The sequence below is a fragment of the Aedes aegypti genome, chromosome 3 (genome assembly GCF_002204515.2).
Source record: "Aedes aegypti strain LVP_AGWG chromosome 3, AaegL5.0 Primary Assembly, whole genome shotgun sequence".
Lineage (NCBI taxonomy): Eukaryota > Metazoa > Arthropoda > Insecta > Diptera > Culicidae > Aedes > Aedes aegypti.
Genome location: NC_035109.1, coordinates 156,922,858 through 156,949,020, shown reverse-complemented (window position 1 = coordinate 156,949,020; position 26,163 = coordinate 156,922,858). Strand labels below are relative to the sequence as shown.

The following is a 26,163-nucleotide window of genomic DNA, read 5'->3' as shown; positions in this document are numbered from 1 at the left end:
AGTTTGCTGTAGCAAGTGTACGTGTAGTACTAGTTTTGCAATAGTTTCAATGCGGACGTAAGAATATAACCTAAAACGAAGCAATGGTGCGAAAATATTAAACATATTAAAGTATTTATGTCTAATATGAACAAATGATATACTTACCCCACTGTACCTTACGGAAAAAAATTGGTCATGGTTTGAGTGCATTAAGTTTTCAAAACATTAGTTTTTAGAATAATGTCATATAACCTTGGCCATTTCATTCGCAGGGTGCACAAAATCTTCACGAAGGCAGCACTTTAGGATCTTAGAGCAATAAACTGAAAAGTAGGGTCTATCCCAATGGGCCGATGGAGTCGTAATACCAAAAGAAGAAGAAGAACAGGAAATAAACGAAGTTTCGAAACAGGATATTTTCCAAAAATTTTGGGGAGAACCCAAGGTACTAGAAAGATCGCGAGAAACTTAGAAATTGCGTTGTCCTAATTTCAAAGAACGTGGAGAACCTTTTTATAAGGAAGGATCACGAAGGCGACACCGGGATTGTCAAACGGACTATTTTTGTTTTTCTATATGTCGCTATAATCCAAAGCCATTTAGGGTGATAGACCAGTGGTGAAGCCAAGAATGGCTCTCAAAAAGGCAAAATGTTGCATTTTTTTTTTGTAAAAAAAAATTATTCGACAAAACAAATAGTTGTATTACATTTATAAGGTTCAATCACCGCATGACTTTATTATTATGAAAATTTATTGGCTTTTTTCGGTGAATACAATACCTATACTCAGAGTAAAAAGTAGTAACGAAAGTAATGCAATGACAAGATGGATAGAATCGCAAGCGAGCGACGAGAGAAATGAATAGAAGTTGAAAATTTGTTTTAACAGAGGGCCATATGTCTGAACAACACAATCGAAACGACAAATCGTTGCCTGACGTCCTAATGTTCCAAACTGGCTAGTACTGTAATGTAAGTAGAAACTCATCATCCCATATTGAAAACTCATTCTTCAAACCTTTATGAAGGATGTTGCAGAAGAGACAAAGGATCTGTAAGCAAATTTTGTTTGGGATTTGTATACATGTTTGCAGGGCTATTATCCCATATTAAGCTAAATAATAGCAAACAAACTCATGAATATCTTCTCTGCTATCCGTCGAATTAAATTTCTGTCTTCATAAAATTCTATGAGATGATAAATTTGTACTTATATTACAATACTAACGTGTTTGGAACATTTCTCAAAGTTTCTCCATAGTAATTTCCATATAAACCTACATTGTCTTTGGGCCACCTTTATCATCACCTAGAAAGCTGAAAATTTCACAGAACACTATTTTAATGGTAAGGATGGTAAGGAACATATGGGAGATTGGATTTTCAAATATTTTTGAATTTTGAACCGCCCTAATGTGTATCTGTATATCATATCTTCCATAATCTGTGAGTTGAGATATGAAGTATCGCATGAAGTATACTTGAGATAAAAGACACATCTCCCATAGAATGAGATTTGGGACTTATTTCTGACCTTAGACAATATTGTCACATCTTCACAACAGTTGAGAGCTAACCTGACCACGTTCTAGCGATATCTGGGTAGTAAGGGATAACAGTTGTAGACATCCACTACAAGAGTTAGAAAGTCATGACGATAGGATACGTTTATTCAACGTAAAGAAATTCGTGACCTTCTATGTAGTAAGCAGTAACAAATCCACGAACTCTTCTGGATAAATATAATAATTCTAAATTTCTAACAAAGAACAATGGATAAGTTCGTTGCGCTTAGGGAACTTCAAATTCGGACTGAGTAATAACTTTAAAAATAAAAAGGGTCCTTCGAATTATATGACATTAATGACTCCTTTAACACCTTTGGTAGTGTTTTTCATTGAGTGTAGTTACCCCAGCAAACGTTAAGATCATATTGAAAACTAATTTTGATGTTGTTATGTCGCGAGTATTGATAATTCAGTTGGTTGTCATTTTGGTCGTTTTAACGGATAAAATTTCAAAACTGAGGGCAGAAATATGTTCTCATGAAATCAAATTTAAATCTAGTGTTGCTATCAGTTTCAGCAAATTGAAAACTGTTTCTGCTATCATGGAAAGCAAATTGAGAACTCATTGAGATATACATATTATCGATTGATATTGAAACGAGTCTGCAACAAATAAATGCTTTATTTTTATATTCTTATAATGTTTACACATGTAGCACGAATAAATTTATAATCATATAAAATGAAAACATTAACAACAAAATAATACGATAGCAGAACGAAAACAAAATATTATATCGAATATTTCAAGGATAAATTGATATCAAATGATAATATAAACTTGATACTGAAAACAAGATATGTTTTCGACTTGCTTTCTCTTTTGATGTTGAACTTTGCTCGGGTAATTAATCAACACAACACTACAATATCAGCAAAATCAATGTACATAAGAATTCAAGTATGAGTAAACAAACTTCAAAAACTGTGCCATCAAAAGTTGTCAGTTTTTTTTTAAACCATGGTCAGCTACTAATGTTTAGTCCTTAAAAAACTTAAATTTGTTGCTGTCGTTTAAAGTATTTGTGTTTGGTACTTTGAAGCGTGTTTTAGACTTCCTGCGACGGATATAACAAGCACTTTATTATTGACTGCTGCGAAGCAATTATGTACCATACTGTTTGATTGAGCCTTCAAACTTTCAATGAAAAACCTTATTTTTCCAGCCACTGGATCAAGACAACGACCGTCCTATTCATATCATCTAATTATATTGCTCACCTGCTAGGGATACCCGCTCCATGCAGCGTATCGTAGATGCTGGTCCCATGCTGCATCAGGGCTACGGCCGCCGTGTGGTCGTGCACCGGTGAAGATTGGTACATACTGGCCGAAGCTGCTGCAGCCGCCGTCGCCACTGCCACCACCGCTGAAGTGCTGGTATCACTTGCGCGAGGTACGTTGATCAACTGAGTCAAATTCGTTAGACTGCTGTCCAGCTCATCGTGTGAATAGCCCGAAGGACTACGCGATTCGCCGCCACTGCTGTTGCCATTGTTGTGTGCGTTCTGCTGCTGCTGCTGATGGTGATTATGGTGATGATGGTTGAAATTGATCACACTCTTATCATTGTTGTTATGATAAACCGCAGCACTGTAGTCCTTCAAATCGTGCAGCTCATGATGCTGATGCTGCGGCGAATCGTCTGCCATATCTGCTCCCGAAGGCCCTGGGTGCCCCATATCAACACCCGCACCACTGAGAGTTAGATAGTGATCCACAATATTGCAGCTTTCATCCTTCAAGGTATCCGCAATCACTTCATCGATTGCAGATCCATGCTGATGAGCATGGCTCGATTGGTGGTGTTGCAATTCTTCACCACCATGCTGCGCTAACGACGAGCCATACGGCGGACAAAACGCCAACAGACTACTCCTCATGGCTGACGATTCGCTACTAATTGGATTGATATTCAAATTTAAATTTGAATGGTCTGGATGCTGGTGAGAATGCGAATCGTGCGAATGATGATTATTAGCACTGCTGCAGTACACTTCTCTTTGCTGGTGTTGGTGATGATGGTTCAATTCGCGTTCATCACTCTCCGCATGCTGAACGTGGTGATGTCGTCCAATATCACTACTAGCCTTGTACGAAAGATCGCAGGGCCAACTGTTGAACGACGGTTCCTGCGCCGCGTAGTTGAAATAACTCACCTGTTGATGCAAGCTTGGACTTATCAACGGATGCAACGTGGAGTATCGCGGTGGGGATCCCAGCTGATGATTCGCGTTAACATATGATTCGTACTTCTGTGCACTTTCTTGCAACTGTTTAGAACTAGACGTTATCACCGAAGGAGTGTTTACATGCTCCTCGTTTGTTCTTATCGTTGAATAAATCATAGAATCACTTGTGTGGCCGCTACCACCTACAACACCGGGCGCGAGCTCTGTTGATAACGTATCGGTCTTATCTCTTACCGTTGCACTGACCGCCTCGTTATCGGAATGTTTACTAGTTGCGTTTTCACTTTCACTAACTTCCTTGGTCTCTTCGTGCGATGCGCTCGCCTCACTATCGATCGTAGAATGTTCAATCTGCTGTCGTTGTCTGGCCGAGCTGCTACTGCTGCTGTTATCGCTATGCTGCGCACTGGCTTGCGGTGACACAACAACTGGTAACTTGAAGGCAGCCGCAGCCACATCATACGTAGAATCGGTCCCGTCTGAAACATAACACAAATGAACATAAGAAAACTAAGAAAGAGTAGCTACTCAGCAAAAAAACAAAAACGAAAAAATCTTCTAGACATAAGCCAGAGCAGGACACAACTCGGTCGAGATACTTTTACTGCGTGTTTATGTACGCACAATTCTCCTTCAAGCATAACGCAAAGCCAAACAACAACATAAAGTTCTAAGGTCACAGTCTGGCATGAACCATCATGTCTCGATGACGAACGAATAGAGCGCTCTCCCAACAAATGAACCACAAAAGGAGCAACGAATATTTCTACCCGCTCTACGGAACAGCACACAGCGCTACAAAGGGTTTCGTCATTCGATTATGCTTTTACTTGGACATATTGCTTTGTCTCAGCCCTCAAGTGACTCAAACCTTCCTTCCAAGGCTGTAGGGTAGGTACGTTAGAAATGATTCATTTTCTGCCTGTTGTGCAGTTACCGAGTGAGTACCCTACCCAACTCACCGCACCAAGCTCTGAGCACCACACTACTGCCAGTCCGTTTAATTAAAGAGCTCACTCTTTCTCTCTGCCTCTCCGATTTTCCCCCTTTCATTGTACGTACTGACGTAAGCTCCTCCCACTTCTGTGGGGAACCCAAAGCAAAATCGAAAACAACCAGAACGAGAAAGAGTGACGATTGAACGATGATGATTCCGTTTCACAGCACTAGTCCTATTGTATTCAGTCAGGCAGTACCGTATAGACACGGGTTTATATAAAATTGCTGCAACTGTCTGTTTAATTGGTCGATCCACCGAGGGGATGGAAATGGTTGCGGTTGAATAAAGTAAATTTGATTGGCTGCTGCAAGAGTTGAACTTTGACTGTAAGCCAACTATTATTCTAGAGGGAATGTGGAGTAAAATGCAACGAGTTTGCAAGATCGTAAGATAATAACTCAATCAGAAAGGAATATCAAACAGATTTTCACAACAGAATGTGTAAAATGTGTTGTTTTAATATCTAGCTAGCCTTAAGGCTAGATATCAAAAAAAAACAAAACAAAAAACAAAATTCTTGCAATGATAGTGTAGGGTAACAGTCGTATTTTGGACCCCCTAAGGAAGTGATTTTAGTTTTTTTGTCACGATTAATTAATTACACAGCGTAACCAAGTCGAAGAACATGCCAAAATGTAGAGAAAAACTTCCTCTACATGATAAAAATGCCCTCACGGTCATGCAGGATCCAAAAAACGTCGAAAATAATTGATTTGTGAAGCACTGTTTTTCCTTATTTTGGACACACCAATACATTTGGACCCTCAAAGTATATACAGAATTGGACAAAACATTTACAACTTTTCCGATTTTCCATACAAAATGACCATCTTTGGTAAGCTATATCTCGGTTATTTATGGACCGATTTCAATGAAATTTTGGCAGAACATCAGACATAACTTGAATTTTAACATGTGTTTTTTGGGTGAAGCAGTAATGGTTTGACTAAAGTGAATTTTTTGATGATTTTTTATAAATGGCATAACTGAACATATTGAAGGAATAACTTCATGGTATCTTCCGCAAAGTTGTAGATTTTAACGAGATGAACAAATTTGCTGAAGACAGTTTTTGTGTAGGACTATCCGATTTTGAGATAAATAGTTTGGAATTTTTCGTTGAAAATTACACTTTAGATAAACCGTTATAATTTATAAACTCGTGATTGGAAAAACTATTCGAAAATATTTGTTAAAATTCAAGTTATATCTGATGTTCTGTGAAAATTTCATTCAAATCGGTCCATAAATAACTGAGATCTAGCTAACCAATGTTGGTCATTTTGTATGGAAAATCGAAAAAGTTGCAAATGTTTTGTCCAATACTGTATTTTGGACCCCCGGCATTTTTAATCGTTTGGCGACTAAGTCCACGACACTGGTTGTATAATATGCTTGCCCATAGTCTAATCAATCGATTGACAATGGAAAACCGAAGAAATTCTACGCTTTCAGTTCAGGAATTTGAAAAAAGTTTTTGTTTACATTTGAATAATTTCTGATGGCTTCAATTTCTGTGTGTAACGTATTGTAACGGTTGCATGGATGAACCGATTAAATTACATTAATTTCAGATAAAATAAACACATTTTCTATGTACAAACAGTTTATGCAAGTGCGGGATAGTCCTATTTTTCCAAATGGCATGCGAATTGAGTTGGTCTTTTGATTTAAACTGGGAAATTTGCAGGAAAATGGCCCAGGGGGTCCAAAATATGTTGGTTACTCTTACGGCGATTCAAATTTTAAAAATGATTCAAAATCCAATCTCCCATATGCTCCTTGCCATCCTTACCATAAAAAATAGTGTTCTGTGAAATGTTCAGTTTTATGGGTGGTGATTTAAAGGTAGACCAAAGAAAATGTAGGTTTATATGGAAACCACTATGGAGAAATTTTGAGAAATGTTCCAAACACGTTAGTACTGTAATGTAAGTAGAAACATATCATCCCATATTGAAAACTCATTCTTCAAACCTTAATGAAGGATGTTGCTGAAGAAACAACTCCCTTTTGGGTTTGGTATTTTTGGAAATGTTTGCAGGGCTGTAATCCCATATGGAGCTAAATAATAACACACAAACTCATTAATACCTCTTTTCTTATCCGACGGATTGATTTGCTCTCTTCAGACCATTTCTTCATTATGGTTTAAAGAATGAGTTTTTACTATGGGATAATAAGTTTATACTTACATTACAGTACTTGCGTGATTGGGACATTTCTCAAAATTTCTCCACGGTTATTTCCATATAAACCTACATTGTCTTTGGGCCACCTTTAAATCGCCACCTAGAAAGCTGAAAATTTCACAGAACACTATTTTTATGGTAAGGATGGTAAAGAACATATGGGAGATTGAATTCTCAAACTTTTTTAAATTTTGAATCACCCTAGTATAGTCGCACCATAATTGATGCAACCTGTAGTAAATGAACTTTGTATATCGTAAATATTGTCGAATTATGTGTAGTGAAGTTTTTTGTGTCAATGAATGTTTATTTCTATGAAAATAATGTAAAATTCTAGAAAGTTAAAAGACATCCATAAACTTCTAGTTCAGAACAAGGATTTGGACATGGGTAGAGTCGATTTAAAAACAAACAATAATCACATTGACAAGTAATCAATTTCACCCCGAAATGGGATCCCCCGAGCTTGTATCTTAGAGATGATGTTTAAGACTAACATCACATTTGTTAGAAAATTTCGGTACATAAGCTAATGAGGTTCACCGTCGTACTTGTTTTCCTGCATTTAGTTGCATGGTACTGATAACATTTTAGAAAGCAAACCGTGAAAAATTATTAATTTCATCCGAAATTATGGTACCAACGGTTCATACATCGCGACACTTTAACGGATTTTTTTTGTGTCATTTTTAAATAAAAATAAACAAGTTTTATGAATCAAAAGTTACATCATCAAAAATTAATGTTTTGCTAGAAACACTTTTTTTTCCTTTAAAAAGCGCATCTCGCGATGTATGGACGGTTGGTAGTAAATATAATAAGCTTGGGTTGGTAGTTATCATAATAATCTTGAGTTACACATTGAGTTACTGAAAACATAACCATTACAGTAATGACCCGATTTTGCCAGCCCCCGATTTTGTCTACCCCCGATTTTAGCACCATTTTTGACCCGATTTTGTGTACCCCCAATTTTTGCATCCTTTTTTGCCCGATTTTGCCAGTCTAAAATTGAAGTTTATTTTTATCAGTTTAAGCACATCTATACTGGCCATATTTGGTTCATAAAGTCAATTATTACCTTGGCCACATCTATACAATCAACTAAAGACCGAGTTTAATAAATTTGATTTTTTTTAATTATCAAAGAAACTGATCAATGTTACCTTAGATTACGGTACATACAAAATGTAAGGAAAACAACAATATTTATATTGACAAAATCATAAAACTAAGTCCTTAAGTTAAAATAAAATTTGAAAACAGTCGAAACATTTCCCGATTTTAGCTCTTTCCCAATTTTGTCAACCTTTAATGTAGCACGGGGTTGACAAAAACGGGACATTACTGTATTTTCAAATCGGCTTCAAGTTTTGAAAAAAAATTTATTCCAAAAATGGCCATAAGTGAGATTTTTTTCAGTACTTTTATTCAAAAATTTAGACAATTATCTAAAAGTAATCTATTCAACATTCGAAGGGGTTAGACGCAAAAGGGTGTAAGTGACAAAAACCTAGTTTTGAGGAAATCAACTTTAAAGATCTGACAGCAATTTGTCATTCCATACAAATTATATGGGAGCCACAAAATCAAACCAGTCTTCTACGAATAATGTTATTTATTCTGTTGGACGGAAAAAATAACTTGAAAATACCATATTTGTTTTTAATTATGAAACGTGGTTTTACGGCTAACCAGCCGAGTGGAAGTTTAACAACTACCGAAAAGCTAAACATTACATATAATTTGCAATTGGATTAGATGGACAAATTGATGTGAAGATTTGCGAAAAAGTTACACGTCTTCTCAGTGAGAATCGAACTCACGACTCCCCGATCTCTAGTTGGGGCGCGTTAACCACTACGCCATGAGAGGACTCATGAACGCAGAAGTTAACCTGAATTCGATTTCAGCTCAATAATCACGTGGTTCTTTTTCGCAAAGTGCACCTCTTTCGGAAGAATTAGATGCCCATCCAAACACAACGCTTTCTATATATATCCAATGCCTAGCCCGAGAGCGCATTGTTTTTAGGTATAGGAATAGCACACTACACTAGCCAGCAACTGCGCTGGCTGAGGTATCTATTGTGTGGGCTTCCAATGGGTCGCGACGTTCTCAAACGACCGGTTACGGAACATGAGTCCGTTGCTCGATAAATATTTGTTTTTAATTATGAAACGTGGTTTTACGGCTAACCAGCCGAGTGGAAGTTTAACAACTACCGAAAAGCTAAACATTACATATAATTTGCAATTGGATTAGATGGACAAATTGATGTGAAGATTTGCGAAAAAGTTACACGTCTTCTCAGTGAGAATCGAACTCACGACTCCCCGATCTCTAGTTGGGGCGCGTTAACCACTACGCCATGAGAGGACTCATGAACGCAGAAGTTAACCTGAATTCGATTTCAGCTCAATAATCACGTGGTTCTTTTTCGCAAAGTGCACCTCTTTCGGAAGAATTAGATGCCCATCCAAACACAACGCTTTCTATATATATCCAATGCCTAGCCCGAGAGCGCATTGTTTTTAGGTATAGGAATAGCACACTACACTAGCCAGCAACTGCGCTGGCTGAGGTATCTATTGTGTGGGCTTCCAATGGGTCGCGACGTTCTCAAACGACCGGTTACGGAACATGAGTCCGTTGCTCGATAAATATTTGTTTTTAATTATGAAACGTGGTTTTACGGCTAACCAGCCGAGTGGAAGTTTAACAACTACCGAAAAGCTAAACATTACATATAATTTGCAATTGGATTAGATGGACAAATTGATGTGAAGATTTGCGAAAAAGTTACACGTCTTCTCAGTGAGAATCGAACTCACGACTCCCCGATCTCTAGTTGGGGCGCGTTAACCACTACGCCATGAGAGGACTCATGAACGCAGAAGTTAACCTGAATTCGATTTCAGCTCAATAATCACGTGGTTCTTTTTCGCAAAGTGCACCTCTTTCGGAAGAATTAGATGCCCATCCAAACACATATATATATATATAGAACATAGGATATATATAGAAAGCGTTGTGTTTGGATGGGCATCTAATTCTTCCGAAAGAGGTGCACTTTGCGAAAAAGAACCACGTGATTATTGAGCTGAAATCGAATTCAGGTTAACTTCTGCGTTCATGAGTCCTCTCATGGCGTAGTGGTTAACGCGCCCCAACTAGAGATCGGGGAGTCGTGAGTTCGATTCTCACTGAGAAGACGTGTAACTTTTTCGCAAATCTTCACATCAATTTGTCCATCTAATCCAATTGCAAATTATATGTAATGTTTAGCTTTTCGGTAGTTGTTAAACTTCCACTCGGCTGGTTAGCCGTAAAACCACGTTTCATAATTAAAAACAAATATTTATCGAGCAACGGACTCATGTTCCGTAACCGGTCGTTTGAGAACGTCGCGACCCATTGGAAGCCCACACAATAGATACCTCAGCCAGCGCAGTTGCTGGCTAGTGTAGTGTGCTATTCCTATACCTAAAAACAATGCGCTCTCGGGCTAGGCATTGGATATATATAGAAAGCGTTGTGTTTGGATGGGCATCTAATTCTTCCGAAAGAGGTGCACTTTGCGAAAAAGAACCACGTGATTATTGAGCTGAAATCGAATTCAGGTTAACTTCTGCGTTCATGAGTCCTCTCATGGCGTAGTGGTTAACGCGCCCCAACTAGAGATCGGGGAGTCGTGAGTTCGATTCTCACTGAGAAGACGTGTAACTTTTTCGCAAATCTTCACATCAATTTGTCCATCTAATCCAATTGCAAATTATATGTAATGTTTAGCTTTTCGGTAGTTGTTAAACTTCCACTCGGCTGGTTAGCCGTAAAACCACGTTTCATAATTAAAAACAAATATTTATCGAGCAACGGACTCATGTTCCGTAACCGGTCGTTTGAGAACGTCGCGACCCATTGGAAGCCCACACAATAGATACCTCAGCCAGCGCAGTTGCTGGCTAGTGTAGTGTGCTATTCCTATACCTAAAAACAATGCGCTCTCGGGCTAGGCATTGGATATATATAGAAAGCGTTGTGTTTGGATGGGCATCTAATTCTTCCGAAAGAGGTGCACTTTGCGAAAAAGAACCACGTGATTATTGAGCTGAAATCGAATTCAGGTTAACTTCTGCGTTCATGAGTCCTCTCATGGCGTAGTGGTTAACGCGCCCCAACTAGAGATCGGGGAGTCGTGAGTTCGATTCTCACTGAGAAGACGTGTAACTTTTTCGCAAATCTTCACATCAATTTGTCCATCTAATCCAATTGCAAATTATATGTAATGTTTAGCTTTTCGGTAGTTGTTGAAAATACCGTTGGGAAGCTTGGAAACCGTAGATTTTTTAGTAGTAAACTCAACTCAAAACCGATCAAAATGCCACTTACACTCTTTGCATTTAGGTTTGCCATTTTTCGACTACACTTATTTGAGAAAAAACGGGTTAAAATGTTTGGCCGTTTCCAAGAGAAAGTCCAGATAACTTTTGGAAAAAAAACTAAGTATGCAAAGTGGTTTACTTAGTCAAGGTCTACATACAAAGTGGATGGAAAATCCGGAAAGTTCCATTAAAATCTAAGTTCTACCAACAACAGTTCGAGTTGACGCGAAATGCGTCTATAGTACCAATATCAACATTTCTGAATTCCGTTTCTATATTAGCACTAGTTTCACGGTACAGCACAGTGGTGCGATCTAGAAAACATGTCGGCCAAAACCTCAAGGTCTCTTTAAACTTGCTAAAATTATATGTTTGACATATTATATGCCATATTAAATCAGTATGGGCGTTTGTTTTTAAATACTTCTTGTTTTGGACTGATTATTAGGATATACAGTATTGTACAATACATATGAAATGTATTCAATTTTCCATACAAAATGATCAACTTTAGCCGGCGTAATCACAGTTATTCTTTGACCAATTTTAATAAAATTTGCACTGCACGTCCGGTATAACTTAGATTTCAACATATATTTTGAGCAATTTTTTTAAGCACTACTTCATAAATAATTACAATAATTAGACTAAAGTGATATTTTTGACGAAAAATTAAAAAAAAAAAAGATTTAACCAAAAATATGAAAGCCTCACACAAAACCTGTCATGATCATCTCGTCTAAAACTACAACTTTGCTGAAAATATCATGAAGTTATTCCTATATTATGTTTTGATATATTATGTTTGGTAATTTTCAACAATTTCAATTTGTCAAAAAAATGCACTATGGCTTAACTATTATTCAATGCAAGTAGGGTAACGGTCGTATTTTGGACCCCTAAGGAAGTGATTTTAGTTTTTTGTCCCAATTAATCAATTGTATAGCGTAACCAAGTCAAAGAACATGACAAAATGTAGAGAAAAACTTCCTCTAAGTGATAAAAATGCCTGTACGGTCATATACGATCCAAAAACAATCGAAAATAATTGAATTGTGAAGCACTCTTTTTCATTATTTTGGACACACCAATGCATTTTGGACCCCCGGCATTTTTTATCGTTTGGCGACTAAGTCCACGACACTGGTTGTAAAATATGCTTGCCTATAGTCTAATCAATCGATTGGCAATGGAAAACCGAAGAAACTCTACGCTTTTAGTTCAGAAATTTGAAAAAAGTTTTGGTTTACATTTGAGAAATTTCTGACGGCTTCAATTTCTGTGTGTAACGTGTTGCAACGGTTCCATGGATGAACCGATTAAATTAAATAAATTTCAGATAAAATAAACACATTTTTTATGTACAAACGGTTGGTGCAAGTGCGAAATAGTCCTATCTTTCCAAATGGTATGCGAATTTAGTTGGTCTTTCGATTTTAACAGGGAAATTTGCAGGAAAATGGCCCAGGGGGTCCAAAATATATTGGTTACCCTATCATCTACTTCATCAGTCTCAGCATCATTATTGTGTCTTTGGCTTCAGTCTGTTCTCATACTCGATTTGGCAGAAAAAGCATGTCCATGTGGGAAATGATTTTACCAATTACGAAATTAGGTAGTTCAGAACCACCATAATAAGCCGAGATGATTTATGTTATTGTTTTTAACATGTTTATTTAGTTACATTTCAAAGTTTACCTAAAAGTATTCTGACTTAATGAACTCAGACGAGAAACTCTCCAAAAATACCACAAATATTGCATGTTTGATAAAACGTGGGAAAAAAGCCTTGTACAGTTCACGTTTTCCCCCATGCTGGTGTAATTTAGTTTTTAAATAGTAACTCAAGATCTTCCGTCTTATGCGTTTCTTATTTCAAAGGCAGAATGAATGGGTTGAATTGTTATCATGAATCTTGATAGTATTTAAGGACTGTTAATTTTCTAAAGTGGACACCTTGTTTATGCTATATCTTTTTTTAATGATAAAATCGTAATCGGTTTTCTATGCATCGTTCAAATATTGTTGTACAATGTTATGAAAATATGAAATCTTACAGAATGCTTCTGGTTGAAGAACTAAATAGTTTTTCCGAAACCGCATAAGAAAAACTGTTCGTCAAAGTTAAGCATTATTTTTCTCATAACAAAAATCCTCATTTTTATGCAAAAAAATGTATACCAAATGGATAAAAAATCTACTTAAGAAAAATTAACAATATTTCACCATTCTCTGACACTAGGTCCCTCTAGTGATTTATCCTTTATGTTCAATTTCGATGATATACCTTCCTTTAACTCCAAGCAAAACAAGTAAAGTAAAAAGCGTGTTGAAAATTGGTTTAGATTACTAAAGAAACTATATTTGTATAAAAGAGAGCTAAATCGTGAGTTTTAACCGGATGCTTAGGTATGTCGTTTATGAAAACTTTTAAAATCATTTACACATATTTATCGATCTACAGCTAATTGTAAGCGTTTTTCTCCGAATATTTTGATAGGTTATCTCAGAATAACACATTATAAAAATAATGCATCGAAAATAAATTCAATTCCATTACAGCATTCGAAGAGCAAGCCTTTTTTGAAAATAAAAAATATAGATTTTTTTATTTTCCACTCAATTTTTAATAATCATTTATCCTTTGAAAACCTAAAAAAAATCAACCGTTATGAACGTTGTGCCTTATTAGTGCGAAATTTAATTTCTTTTGCAGAAAACCAATTGCGATTTCATTGATAAATTAAAAATATATTTTACTTGCAAGGTGTTCACTTCATAAAATGATCAGTAGTGTATTACCACTATTTATATAACTAGCTAGGTAATTGTTGGGAATGGTCCATAAAATACGAAACACTGTTAGAAAAAGGAGATGACGATCCGTATAAAAATTATGGAAATGTGATATTAAAGGCGTGATATAGGAAAATTGAAATGGTAAAATTTCACGTCACAGGTATTCAAAATCATGAAGATTGAGCCATCGCATGCCTAGTTTTGGTACGAAAACTGAAATGTCTCACAATACGGGTATCTCCGGTGGTCATTCCTGGGTTATTTTGGTGGTCCAGAAGAACCGAAGTGGTCATTCATCTGTAATTAAAGAGTTACAGGGATTCGAAATCATGAAGATTGAGCCGTGGCATGCCTAGTTTCGATACAAAATCTGAGTGGTCCCATATTACGGATTTCCCGGTGGCCGTTCCGATGCTCCAACAGGACCAAAATAACAATCTTTTCATCCTTTTGTCAAAAAGCATCCAAACATAAAAAAACCGTAAATAATTGGAAACAATTTATTTGGTTTTGGGGCATAAATCCGAGTAATTTCATCGAATTGTCCGAATTGGTCACCTTCCAGGACTTCAGGAACCGGTTCCGCATGACCATACTGGATCACATTTTTCAGGGAATCTGCGCCGATAATTGGTTCCTTATTATAGATATCCATCAACCGAATAGTACCAATGTGAATTATATTTATTTTAAAAACTGCGATGGAAACTTAGTTTTTGGATGCTCCGGGTTTCCGAAACCGGGTATGAATAAGTAGATGATTTGAGAATCTCTATTCACAGTCCAAAAAGACGGTGAAAAGACGTATTGCAACTGCGAGTTGGGCTTTCTACGGGCTCCGTAACCAGCTGAAGTCCCGTAGCCTGCAAACGAAAACAAAACTCGCGTTATACAAGACACTGATCCTTCCGGTTGTCCTATATGGCCATGAATCATGGACATTGCAGGAAGTCGACCGGAGAGCTTTTGGGGTGTTTGAACGTAAAGTGCTGCGAACAATACTCGGCGGTAAACTAGAAAACGGCATCTGCCGGCGTCGCATGAATCACGAGTTGTACCATGTGTATAAAGAGGTGGATATTGTCAAGCGCATAAAACACGGCAGGCTGCGTTGGGCTGGTCACGTTGCCCGTATGCTGGAAGAACGACAAGCAAAGATAACATTCAACAAAGAACCTGGACGAGGCCGCCGACTTCGTGGCAGGCCGCGCACACGATGGCTTTTTGCGGTTGAGGAGGACTTAAGGGCACTTAACGTTCAGGGCGACTGGAAGCGATTGTCCCAGGACCGAGCCCAGTGGAGAAGACTCATCCATTCGGCGCAGATTCATCTTAGCGAATTGTAGCCCATCAAGTATCAAGTAAGTATTCACAGTCCACGTGAATACCTATTCAACAATATGGGGACAGTTCAGATTACTTGTTTAGTTACGAAACTACAGTTTGTCAAAGTAAGGGTCTCCAAAGGGACTTTTTTCAGTTCTAGCAGGTTCCCGGGGGCCACAGTGACCAAACACGGATCTCCGAGAGGGTTTCTGAAACTAGACATGTGTGCCTTTCATTTAAGCCCAACAGAACTAAATTCGGTCAACAGTCAACACACTGATTTTTGCGAACTGTTTGAATTTTCGTCGAAAAAGATCCTAAGTCACAATTTGTAACATTTTGTTTATGGAAGCTCCTCTAGGGTCATTCAAAACTTTTGTTTCCGCAAAAATAAAATTTCCCACAAAAAATAATTGTCACAAACTTTTAAATTTCCAGGTTATTTCAATCAAAAGATACATTGATTTGAATTTTGAAATGGGTCGAGTTCCTTACTAAGGTTCTTATTCAACTCAGGTGTACTTTATATATACACACACAACTTCTCTGTAGCTGCAGTCATTTCGGTTTGAACTCTCTTTAAATTTTTAAATAGCTGGTAAATAATGGATCGCAAACATTTTTTTTTTTTTGAAAGATCATGTCCACAATCCACTTAAGGAGCTGAAGAAAATTCAAGATCCAAACTTTGGCTCCACACTTTGAATTTAAACCACAGATGTGTCAAGAAATTCGGAAGAAAAATATTACCATTCGAATAAAACAACTTTGATTTTTGATGCAGGTGAAACTCAAATCAAAATCGTATTTTACAAGGCTTTTAAATCTTTCCTATAAAGATTATATCAACATCTTTATTCCATGACTCAGTTTTTACTAGATGTCTCTAAGGAAATTTCAATTGAATTATAACTCTCTTGACAATCTATACATGTGGGTTTGAGAATGATCAACTTCTTCTTGAATTATGGTATTCCTTATATGAACTAATTGGATTTCTGAAAATACAAGAATCTGGGGGAGTCCTTACACATGTTTCTGAGAAAATCTTTGCAAAACTCATGAAGGTTTACCTATTCGAATCTGTTTAAAAACTCTCAGGTGAATTTCTATAGAAATCAATAATTTGAAGTATTTTTTTTGGGGAATCTAAACAAACTTTAATGACACCTAAAGTAATCTATTTTTAACCTTTTGTTGAAAATTAATGAAAAAACGTTATAATGTTATCGCGTATCTCTGCATTATGCCTGTGTATAGTAACTTTCAAATATTTCCCATGATTGATCAGGATCGTCATAACTATTCAATCATTAACTGCGTATAAAATACCTAAGACACAAACAAAATGTGTAAGCTAATTTATTCACTTGTTACTCAAGTGCGAGGGAATACACATTTTAAAGTTGACCGGCGTCGGACAAATCTTATTGAAACCAGATACCTTCGCAAGTTTTAGATTCAAGTGTTTGGTTTCTCGAGTTCCAAGTGGTTGTAGCGTCGGCGAACGCTTTGTTTTTCATATGGATAGATATACCTAACCAGTCATAATATTGTTTCTGGACTGTTGTGATACATTTCGTTTTCCGAACCCTGGAGGCGCGTGTCTTTTACATGTGCAGTATTGTTTGCCTTTCTTGAAGGTTCATTTTTTTCTCGAAGGTCCATTCTCTTTGGTTTCGGACTTTTCCGTTTTGTCATTCGTCCTCTGTTTGTTCAAGCGTTCGGTGATTGTGATTTCATGTTGGCAATGACTCATTACTTGCGCATACCGGAAGCAACCGCATAGTGTGGGGCAATTCAGTTATGTTAACTATCTGATCACATCCATTTCCACTAAAAAGCAAAGAAACAAATGATTTATTAGCTACTATTCCAGTGCTGTTTTTTGTTTTCCTTCAAAAAGTATTTGACCTAGCACAAATAGGATAAAACTCTCACGATGTTTGTGTAGGATTTTTCTTTGTTTAGCCTTTCTCTTCGGTAAAAGTGGTGAACGTTGCATCTATTTAGTTATTGTCCAGAGGGGATGAGATTGAGGAAATACTGCTTATATATTGTGATTTGTTTTTTTAACAACTGTCGTAATGTGGCTTGAAATGTTTTTTTTAATACGAGAATATTTTCATTAGTAATGTATTTGCAAATGTTGGAACACATTCTTGGAATCCTTTTGTTGTTACTTTTACTCTTACTTTTTTTTAATTAGACAGTATGTAAATTTATCCATTCTCACCCCTTTTCAGCTAAAGTCTCCTACAGCTTTCAGGCAACATATTGTAAGGAATACATAAATTTGAGATGAAACCTATGAGAACAATTCAAAACTGCCTTGCTTGTAACATTGATCAGCGGGGTAACATTGATCGGAATGACTCATCTCGTTAAAAGTTCAAATAAAGATTTATTGATGAAACATTTTCGAATAATGAATAGTGCCTCTGTTTCTTATAATCATAAGCTAATAAAAATTAAGGTTATTGCCAAAATTGCGTTTACTCCATGCGTGAATTTGTCAACTTTTTGAATCAATGATTTCTAGCACTTTCACTGACACTACCAAAAACACATGAGTTCTGCAGACGATGTGATCAAGAAAAGTGCGGTTGTTACTAAATATGACTTCGCCGAAAACGATTCCGTTGTCAAATCTTTTATAAGTTTATTCAATTAGGCAACATTAACTAATTACAATTAAAAATGTAGAATTTCCTTAGGAAATTGCCCAATACGCCTCAATATTCCGCGGTTCAAGGTGTTTTTAATTTTGAAATAACTCAAAAAGTAAATGACTTGTAAGAGTTTGGTCTTCATATTCGGCTTCAGGGGCCATGATTTTAGTAAGGTGGTCAATGTTACCCCATATCAGCTGAATCAAAAAATCACTTAAAACATTTATTTAAACATGTTTAAATCTTTCGAAAAACAAAATAAAGTATAAAGTTAGGAGCGATGGGTGCCAGTACTTGTTTTAAAAATATAAAACTTGTAACATTTGTATTGTGAAATGAAAAATTTGAGAAAAACTCAAAAAAAATGATCAATGTTACCCCGGATTACGGTACCATCGTTGGGAGCGAGGCTGGGCTAAACAGTGAGTTTCGGTTGCTGTGAACTATCATACTGTTCAAAATAACTTTTCTTTAATATAAATTGACGCTTATATTGGGCTGTTCGGTAATCCAATCCGCATGGTTATTAAATTAACTTAACTCATTACGCGTGGTAAAGAAGGATAAATTATGGGTGAAATTTTAAAAATAAATCCGCGTGCTCGGCTGAGATTCGATCTACCTTAATTATAATGTTAACAATATTTGCTGAGTTATTTCAGATTATACTTCAGCCGCCCTAGGTCCAATGCACAGTGGTCCAGGAATCAGTTTTACGCGGAAAGATGCATTTTGAGCTTTAGAATGAAACATTAGACAAAAACGGTCTTCTACAAAGGTGTTTGTATTAGTTAAGCCCTTTGTTTGGTGTTATTGAAAATTAGGGTGGACCACATTTTCATAGAAATTGTGTAACTAACTTTCTTGCTTGTAGAAATTATATTATACATGCTTTAGCAAAGTTATAGACCATTCAATTTCAAGCAACTTTGCCAAAAAAAGTTTTTTTGTATCTCTTAAATTGACCGATTTAGAGCTTTTTTTTCTGCAGTGACATAGGGTGGTCCGAACAAAACTGGTTTTCTGGCTCTAGAGTTTTCAATTCAAATTTCTCATCAAAGTAGTCTATGAAACACTTTTAGAGCTTTAAAAAATGCGTAATTTGGTGAGTGAAGAAACTCGCTATCTCTTTCCGTTTAGGAGTTATTGTTGTTTTTCTCTCAAAAACATGCCTACTTTGATTGTGAATATCTCTGATTGGGGCAAACATAAAAAATATCTTTTGATGGCATTCGAAAGACAAAATACAATTGTATATTATATCAAAAAATCACAGATGTGTTATTTTTGTAACTTTAATAAAATGCCTTGAAAAACAAAGAATTTTAAGCAGAAAAACTTTAATAACTTTTGAACTAAAATAGATATCATCAATATTTTTGCATGAAAATTTGCGTTTTCTTAAGTTCTTAAAGTCGTTCATAGACCATTTTTACGATAAATCTGAAATAAGAAAGATAGAGCTCTTAAACTATTTTGAAAATTTTCATAGCATGTATTTCTTTATTATTTTGCATTTTGAGCATGAAAATGAAATTTTAGACAAAAATGATCTTCTAAAAAATTGTTTCTAAAAATATAAGCTTTCATACTGTGTCATTTGAAACTAGGGTGGTCCAAAATATCACACATATCATATAATCAACTTTTTTATTTGCAAAAATACTGGTATATGCTCTTTGGCAAAACGGTAGAACTTGAAATTTTGATCAACTTTGCCAAAAAAAGTTTTTCTGTAGCTCAAAATTTGACCAATCTAGAGCATTTTTCCTAATCATCGCAGGGTGGTCCAACAAAAATAAGTTATTCAACTCTAGTTTTTTTAATATTATTTTCTCGTCAAAGTCGTCTATGAACGACTTTTAGAACTTAACAAAACGCAAATTTTCATGTAAAAAGATTGTTGATATCTATTTTAGTTCAAAAGTTATTAAAGTTTTTGTGATGAAAAATATTTGACTTTAAAGACGTTTTATTTGAGTTACAAAAATAACACATCTGTAATTTTTTGATATAATATACAAATTAATTTTGTCTTTTGAACGCTGTCAAAAGATATTTTTTATGTTTGCCCCAATCAGAGATATTCACAATCAAAGTAGGCATGTTTTCGAGAGAAAAACAACAATAACTCCTAAACGGAAAGAGATACCGAGTTTCTTCACTCACCAAATTACGCATTTTTTAAAGACCTAAAAGTGTTTCATAGACTACTTTGATGAGAAATTTGAATTGAAAACTCTAGAGCCAGAAAACCAGTTTTTTTAGGACCACCCTATGTCACCGTAGGAAAAAAGCTCTAAATCGGTCAATTTAAGAGATACAAAAAAACTTTTTTTGGCAAAGTTGCTTGAAATTGAATGGTCTACAACTCTGCTGAAGCATGTATAATATAATTTCTACAAGTAAGAAAGTTAGTTACACAATTTCTATGAAAATGTGGTCCACCCTAATTTTCAATAAAACCAAACAAAGGGCTCGACTAATACAAACAACTTTGTAGAAGACCGTTTTTGTCTATTGTTTCATTCTAAAGCTCAAAATGCATCTTTCCGCGTAAAACTGATTCCTGGACCATAGTGCAATGTCACTACCAACGGCGGTTTACTCCATAGCAATAGTATTGTGAATCTATTACATATTCGACCGGCAAAAATTTTAACAACCAGTTTTCACCCATTAAGGGTTTAAAACGATATCACGACAAACGTTTAATGCCTCTTTTTAAGTGCCATGAAGGTGATGTTGTGACACTTTCCATTTCTTTTGGTAACTATTGTAATTCGATCTTTTTCGTTCTAGGATCATAAATTAGGTAAACTGATCCCGCGTATCGGAGGAATTTAAAGTACCACTATCGATTTTATGACTTAGTATCAGCAGTAAAGAATATCAAAGTCATTTTTATCGCTATAGACAAATTTCAGTGGTGACCATAACATGTGTATGGTTGTCTGCTAGTACCAATTTAAAGAGCGTCCACCCTTGTAGTTGATGGCAGTGAACTTGGTTGGTTGTACGTGCTGGTGCAAAGGAAACTCTCGAGAAAACCTCAGTAGAAGAGCTAAGAGAGTGTGTAATTCAAGCAGAAAATTATGGGTTCTACTGCTCTGGCGGTCATAAATCTTTCCACTGCGATACAACTATGAACCCTGGCTCATGTGATACGGAAAACACTTGTTATGCGCTAAATTTCACTGGTTCTTGTCCATTTTTTTTGTGGTTTTCCTTTATCACCCAGAAGAACCCCGTATGCTGCTTTCGTTCAGTCAATCGTCTGTTTGGTATGTTTACTGGGTCATAAACAACATGTCTTAAAAAAGGAGGTGAAATTTGACCTCTTCAAACACCATACCACGTACCACTCATGTGGACAACCGTTGAGAGGAAGCAAAAAACCCGAAGACCTGATACGGGAGAAAGTGTGAGAAAGCTACTACAACGTTGTCAAATGATTTGTGGAATAATTAGGTCCCTGGGTTTGAACTCGATTTGATAAATTGCACTTGTTCTGGATGAATCCCAGAAGGATTAGTCGGGTCTAGGGCGCTTGTTACGTAACCATAAGGTGATAAATTGGATTCAATCGACTGGGTAATTACAACCATGGGAACTACAAGGAAGTGAGAAGAGCTTGCATGTTATTTGTTATTATAAATTACAAAGGTTTATAAATTTGGATAAACTCTAAGACACAACAAGTTTAGAATGTTTCTTTAGCATACTTTTCGATATCTATTCTTTCAACCTTTTAATCCTAACTCCACGCGGAACTAGAGATTGTATTGCTTTTCTAGCTTCACATATTGAATTATCGTTCAATAAAAAAACAAGATGTAGTTCCTACTTTTCTTGACGTTTCTGGTGCATATGATTCAGTTCTTATTGATTTACTTTTCAACAAAATAAATGATTGTAAAATTCCAATCATTATCTCCAATTTCATATGTAATTTTTTTTCCTTTAAAATTATGCATTTATTTATAATGGGTCTTCTAGAATGATCCGTTATAGTTATTTTGGCTTACCACAGGGTTCTTGTTTAAGTCCCTTTTTATACAATTTATTCACCAGAGACATCATTTCCATTATTCCAAATGGATGTTATTTTATACAATTTGCGGATGATAATGTCATTTCTGTTAATGGTCATAGCAGAGAAGTTATTCGTCATTTTATGCAAAATTGTTTAGATAATCTTCACTCATGGGCACATAATAATGGTTTTACTTTTTCAGTTCAAAAAACAAAATTTATATTATTTTCTCGTAAACATTCTCCAGTAAATATTGATTTGTATCTTAGTATTCAACAAATTGAACAAGCTATTGATTATAAATATCTTGGTCTATGGTTCGATTCGAAATTAAAGTGGAATAGCCAGATTAAATATATTCAAAAAATTTTCTCGAAGAGAATAAATTTTCTTCGGATGATAACTGGAACATGGTGGGTGCACATCCTAATGACATGATCACACTCTATAAAACAACTATTCGTTCAGTAATGGAATATGATTGTTTTACTTTTGGGAGTGCTGCACAAATACATTTTTCTAAACTGGAAAAAATACAATTTCGTTGTTTGAGAATTTGTTTAAATTTGATGAATTCTACGCATACTAAATCTATTGAAGTCCTTGCTGGTATTATTCCACTCAAATATCGCTTTCATGGATTGAATTGTAAATACATTGTTTTTCAATGGATCATCCTTTAATTGGTACACTAAAATTTTTGTTTGAAATCAATCCTTCTAATAGAATATTGAAATCATATATCTATTGTTCTAGAGAAAATATTGTATCAAATGTTTCTCCACATTTTTATGAATATAGCATAGCTGCTCATTCTTTTCAACCATGTGTGGATTTATCTTTACATGAAGAATTGAAACAAATTCCTAATCATGCTCGTTCCCGTTATGCCAATTTATTATATAAACGTAAATTTATTGGGGTAGACAATAATCAGATTTTTTTTACCGATGGATCTTTAGTTGAAAATGTAGCAGGGTTTGGAGTGTTTAATTTTCATTTGGCCCATTTCTATAAATTAGAATCTCCTTGTTCAATTTTTACAGCTAAATTAACAGCTATATATTTTACATGCAAATTGATTGAGAATTATTCTCCAAATATATTTATGGTGTGCTCAGATAGCCTTAGTTGTCTTCAAGCTCTGAATTGCATTAGTTTTAATTTCAAAACCCATCATATTGTTTTATCAATTAAAGGGTTATTAATTGATTTATATTCTAAAGGATTTATAATTAAATTGGTTTGGGTTCCAGCTCATTGCAATATTTATGGTAATGAACAAGCTGATTTATTGGCAAAATTGGGGGTTTTTCGTGGAATAATTTATAATTGTAATATTTATTATTCGGAATATTTTACTAATTTTGAAAAAATATTCTGCCTTGGGCCGAAAGTCTCTTTAATAAAGAAATAATAAAAAAAAATATATTCTATGAATGATTGGCAAATTTCTTGGAATACAAGTGACAAAGGTCGATATTGTTATTCCATATGTCCGAAGGTAAAAATATTTCCTTGATTTCGCAGTCTTCCTGTTGGACGTAATTTCATTTGCTTCTATTCTAGACTAATGTCAAATCATTACATTTGTAGTAATCATTTATATCGCATGAATATCACAGATTCAAATATTTGTGAATGTAATAAATCATATGAAGACATAGACCATATCGTTTTTGAATGCTCTCGTTTTAATGCACCTAGAGAAAAATTCCTTGATAGAATAATCAGTTTAAGTCATGATATTCCTGTGTCTGTTCGGGATATTCTGGGAAATCATTCTCTTCCTGTCATGAGAACTTTATACAAATATTTGAATGAAATTTCTTATCGTGTATGATACTGCTCGTTTGTTTTTTTTTTCTTTGAATTCATTTTCAGAGACATCAAGTTTGGTACTCATCCATCTAATCGATTGGCTTCTGAATGCGTGCTAGAGAATATTCGTGATGACTGAACTTGGAAAACTTTGGCTCCGCTATGGATCGATTCCGGGAGAGCCTTCATTTAATAAATATTATTTTATAACGTTATTCGAAAAGATAAAGAGGTTTTGTGCCTTTTTGAGAAAGATTTCATTAGAATATCACTCAAAGGGACTTTTTCCTCTTTCAAAATTCATAAGTTAAAAATCAATAATTGAATAAATAAATCCTAACTCCACCTTTAGAAGAGGTACTCTTTTTGGAATTGTGTATAATTTTTCGTAGCTCGAAATTCAAAATTTTTTAATTTTTGTCTTGAACCTTGAACCATAACACGCATCAGGAATGAATTTTGCGAGTTTTGAAACATTTTTGTATTTTTTTTATGTTTGAAAATTTGAATTAGTTTGTAACCTACAAATGCCTGAGCCACATCGAGTAACCAAACCGAAAAATTGTACATTTTCATTTTTTCTATATTCAATGCATCACAAAAGAAGAGCCTAGAGGTATTCAATTCACTACAAAAACTGTTTTCTCGTAAGTTACACGGAGAATAAAACATGTTTCAGAATTAAATATAAAAAACATATTTTCAAGGGTTTTGTAAAAACTCAAATTCTTATCATTTTTTTAAAATCGGTAACCAGAATAGGCTCAAAGAAAAAAAAATAAAAGGATAGGGATGTTCAAGAATAAAATTTAGCCAAATTGGTTTACCGATAGAGACGTAGCCACATTCAAAACCACGGGTAGAGTGAACGGTATCAAAGTCATTTAAATTTGGCAAGAAGATCAAAACTATTGTCACAAATTTATCAAATGAAAATTCAAAAATTCGTCGAAATCGTAACAACATCGTAAATTTGTAAAAAAAATATCAGTAGGGTGACTACTGTGATACATAAGTGTATTTTCAACGAATCGACTTAGAGTTTGTAAACTTTAATAATGCAAACATGTCAATGTTTGAAGAAAATATTCGTTCGTTTTTTCACTATGTTGGTAGAGGCAGGCATTAGTAGACTTTAAGATTACCATATAACACGTTGACTTTGATAATGCGGGCAACTTTGATAGCCCGGGTAGTCATCCATACTAGATGCTATGACTAAGTTTACTTATTATTATTATTTATTTTAACTAACTACAGAGTCATTCGCTTCGAGAGAAAAACTAAATTTATCGATTGTTGACAAAAAAAAGCGAATTGACAACATGATTCAATATTAAGGATCGTTCATTTTATAAAATGAACATCTTGTGTATGTTATATCTATTAAATATATTAATGAAATCGCAATCAGTTTTCTATACATCATTCAGCTAATATTGTACGGTGTTGTAATAATAAAAATCCACCAAAACAATTAAAATTAACATGAATAAGAAATAATGTATAGGCTGAATGTTTCGACAATCTATATTTTTTATTTTAAAAAAGGGCTCCTCCTGAAAAAATCAGTTTATTTTTGGAGCAAAATTCTCCAGATATCATAAAATTTTCATCGATTTTACAGAAAAAAATATTTTATATTTGAAGGGAACTGAAATGAATAGAAATTTTAGGTTTAAAGTACGTCCTGACGGAAGTACTTATACCGAGTGCCTCCATTGGTTTGACCACATTAAATCTGAACACTTTTTATATTTGTACCCCGCTAATTTGCACATCGATCAGAATAAAAATGGTTCAAACGTCATTCAGCTCATGGAATGGACTAAAGTGCATTGGACGCTGTGGAATGGAACACAAAACCAAAACAAAACAGCCAAAGGGGTAACCAGAAGTATATTAAACCCCGATGGTTTGCATGGGGTACCGTTCATATTATCGGGGGTGCACGGTATAGTCTTTACATGAAAAATAACCTACGGCTCCATATAATTGCTAACGTCGTATTTAAAGCACAACAGAGAAAATGCGTTATTTTCAGAAGACCTCATATACTTTGCAATTGGATTAAATGATGTGAAGTTTTGCGAAAAAGTTACACGTCTTCTCGGTGAGAATCGAACCCACGACTCCCTAGTCTCTAGTTAGGGCGCGTTACCCCAACGCCACGAGAGGACTCATGAACG

The 26,163-nt window shown here is 35.3% G+C and overlaps 1 protein-coding gene across 6 annotated transcripts in view; it reads right to left on the bottom strand.

Annotated features, from left to right (window-relative positions):
- LOC5573053 (box A-binding factor) overlaps window positions 1-26,163 on the bottom strand; it is a 143,259-nt gene that overhangs the window by 75,695 nt on the left and 41,401 nt on the right. For 3 of the 6 annotated variants that reach the window (XM_021852902.1, XM_021852903.1, XM_021852905.1), the window contains exons 1-2: window positions 4,706-4,811; window positions 2,773-4,222 (exon numbers count right to left, since the gene is read on the bottom strand). In XM_021852902.1, coding sequence (XP_021708594.1) covers window positions 2,773-4,222; window positions 4,706-4,796 — 1,541 coding nt within the window. In that variant the 5' untranslated portion in view covers window positions 4,797-4,811. Of the gene's footprint in view, window positions 1-2,772; window positions 4,223-4,367; window positions 4,480-4,705; window positions 4,812-26,163 lie in introns of those variants that run through there. The other 3 variants (XM_001654325.2, XM_001654324.2, XM_021852904.1) reach the window with 2 other exon arrangements.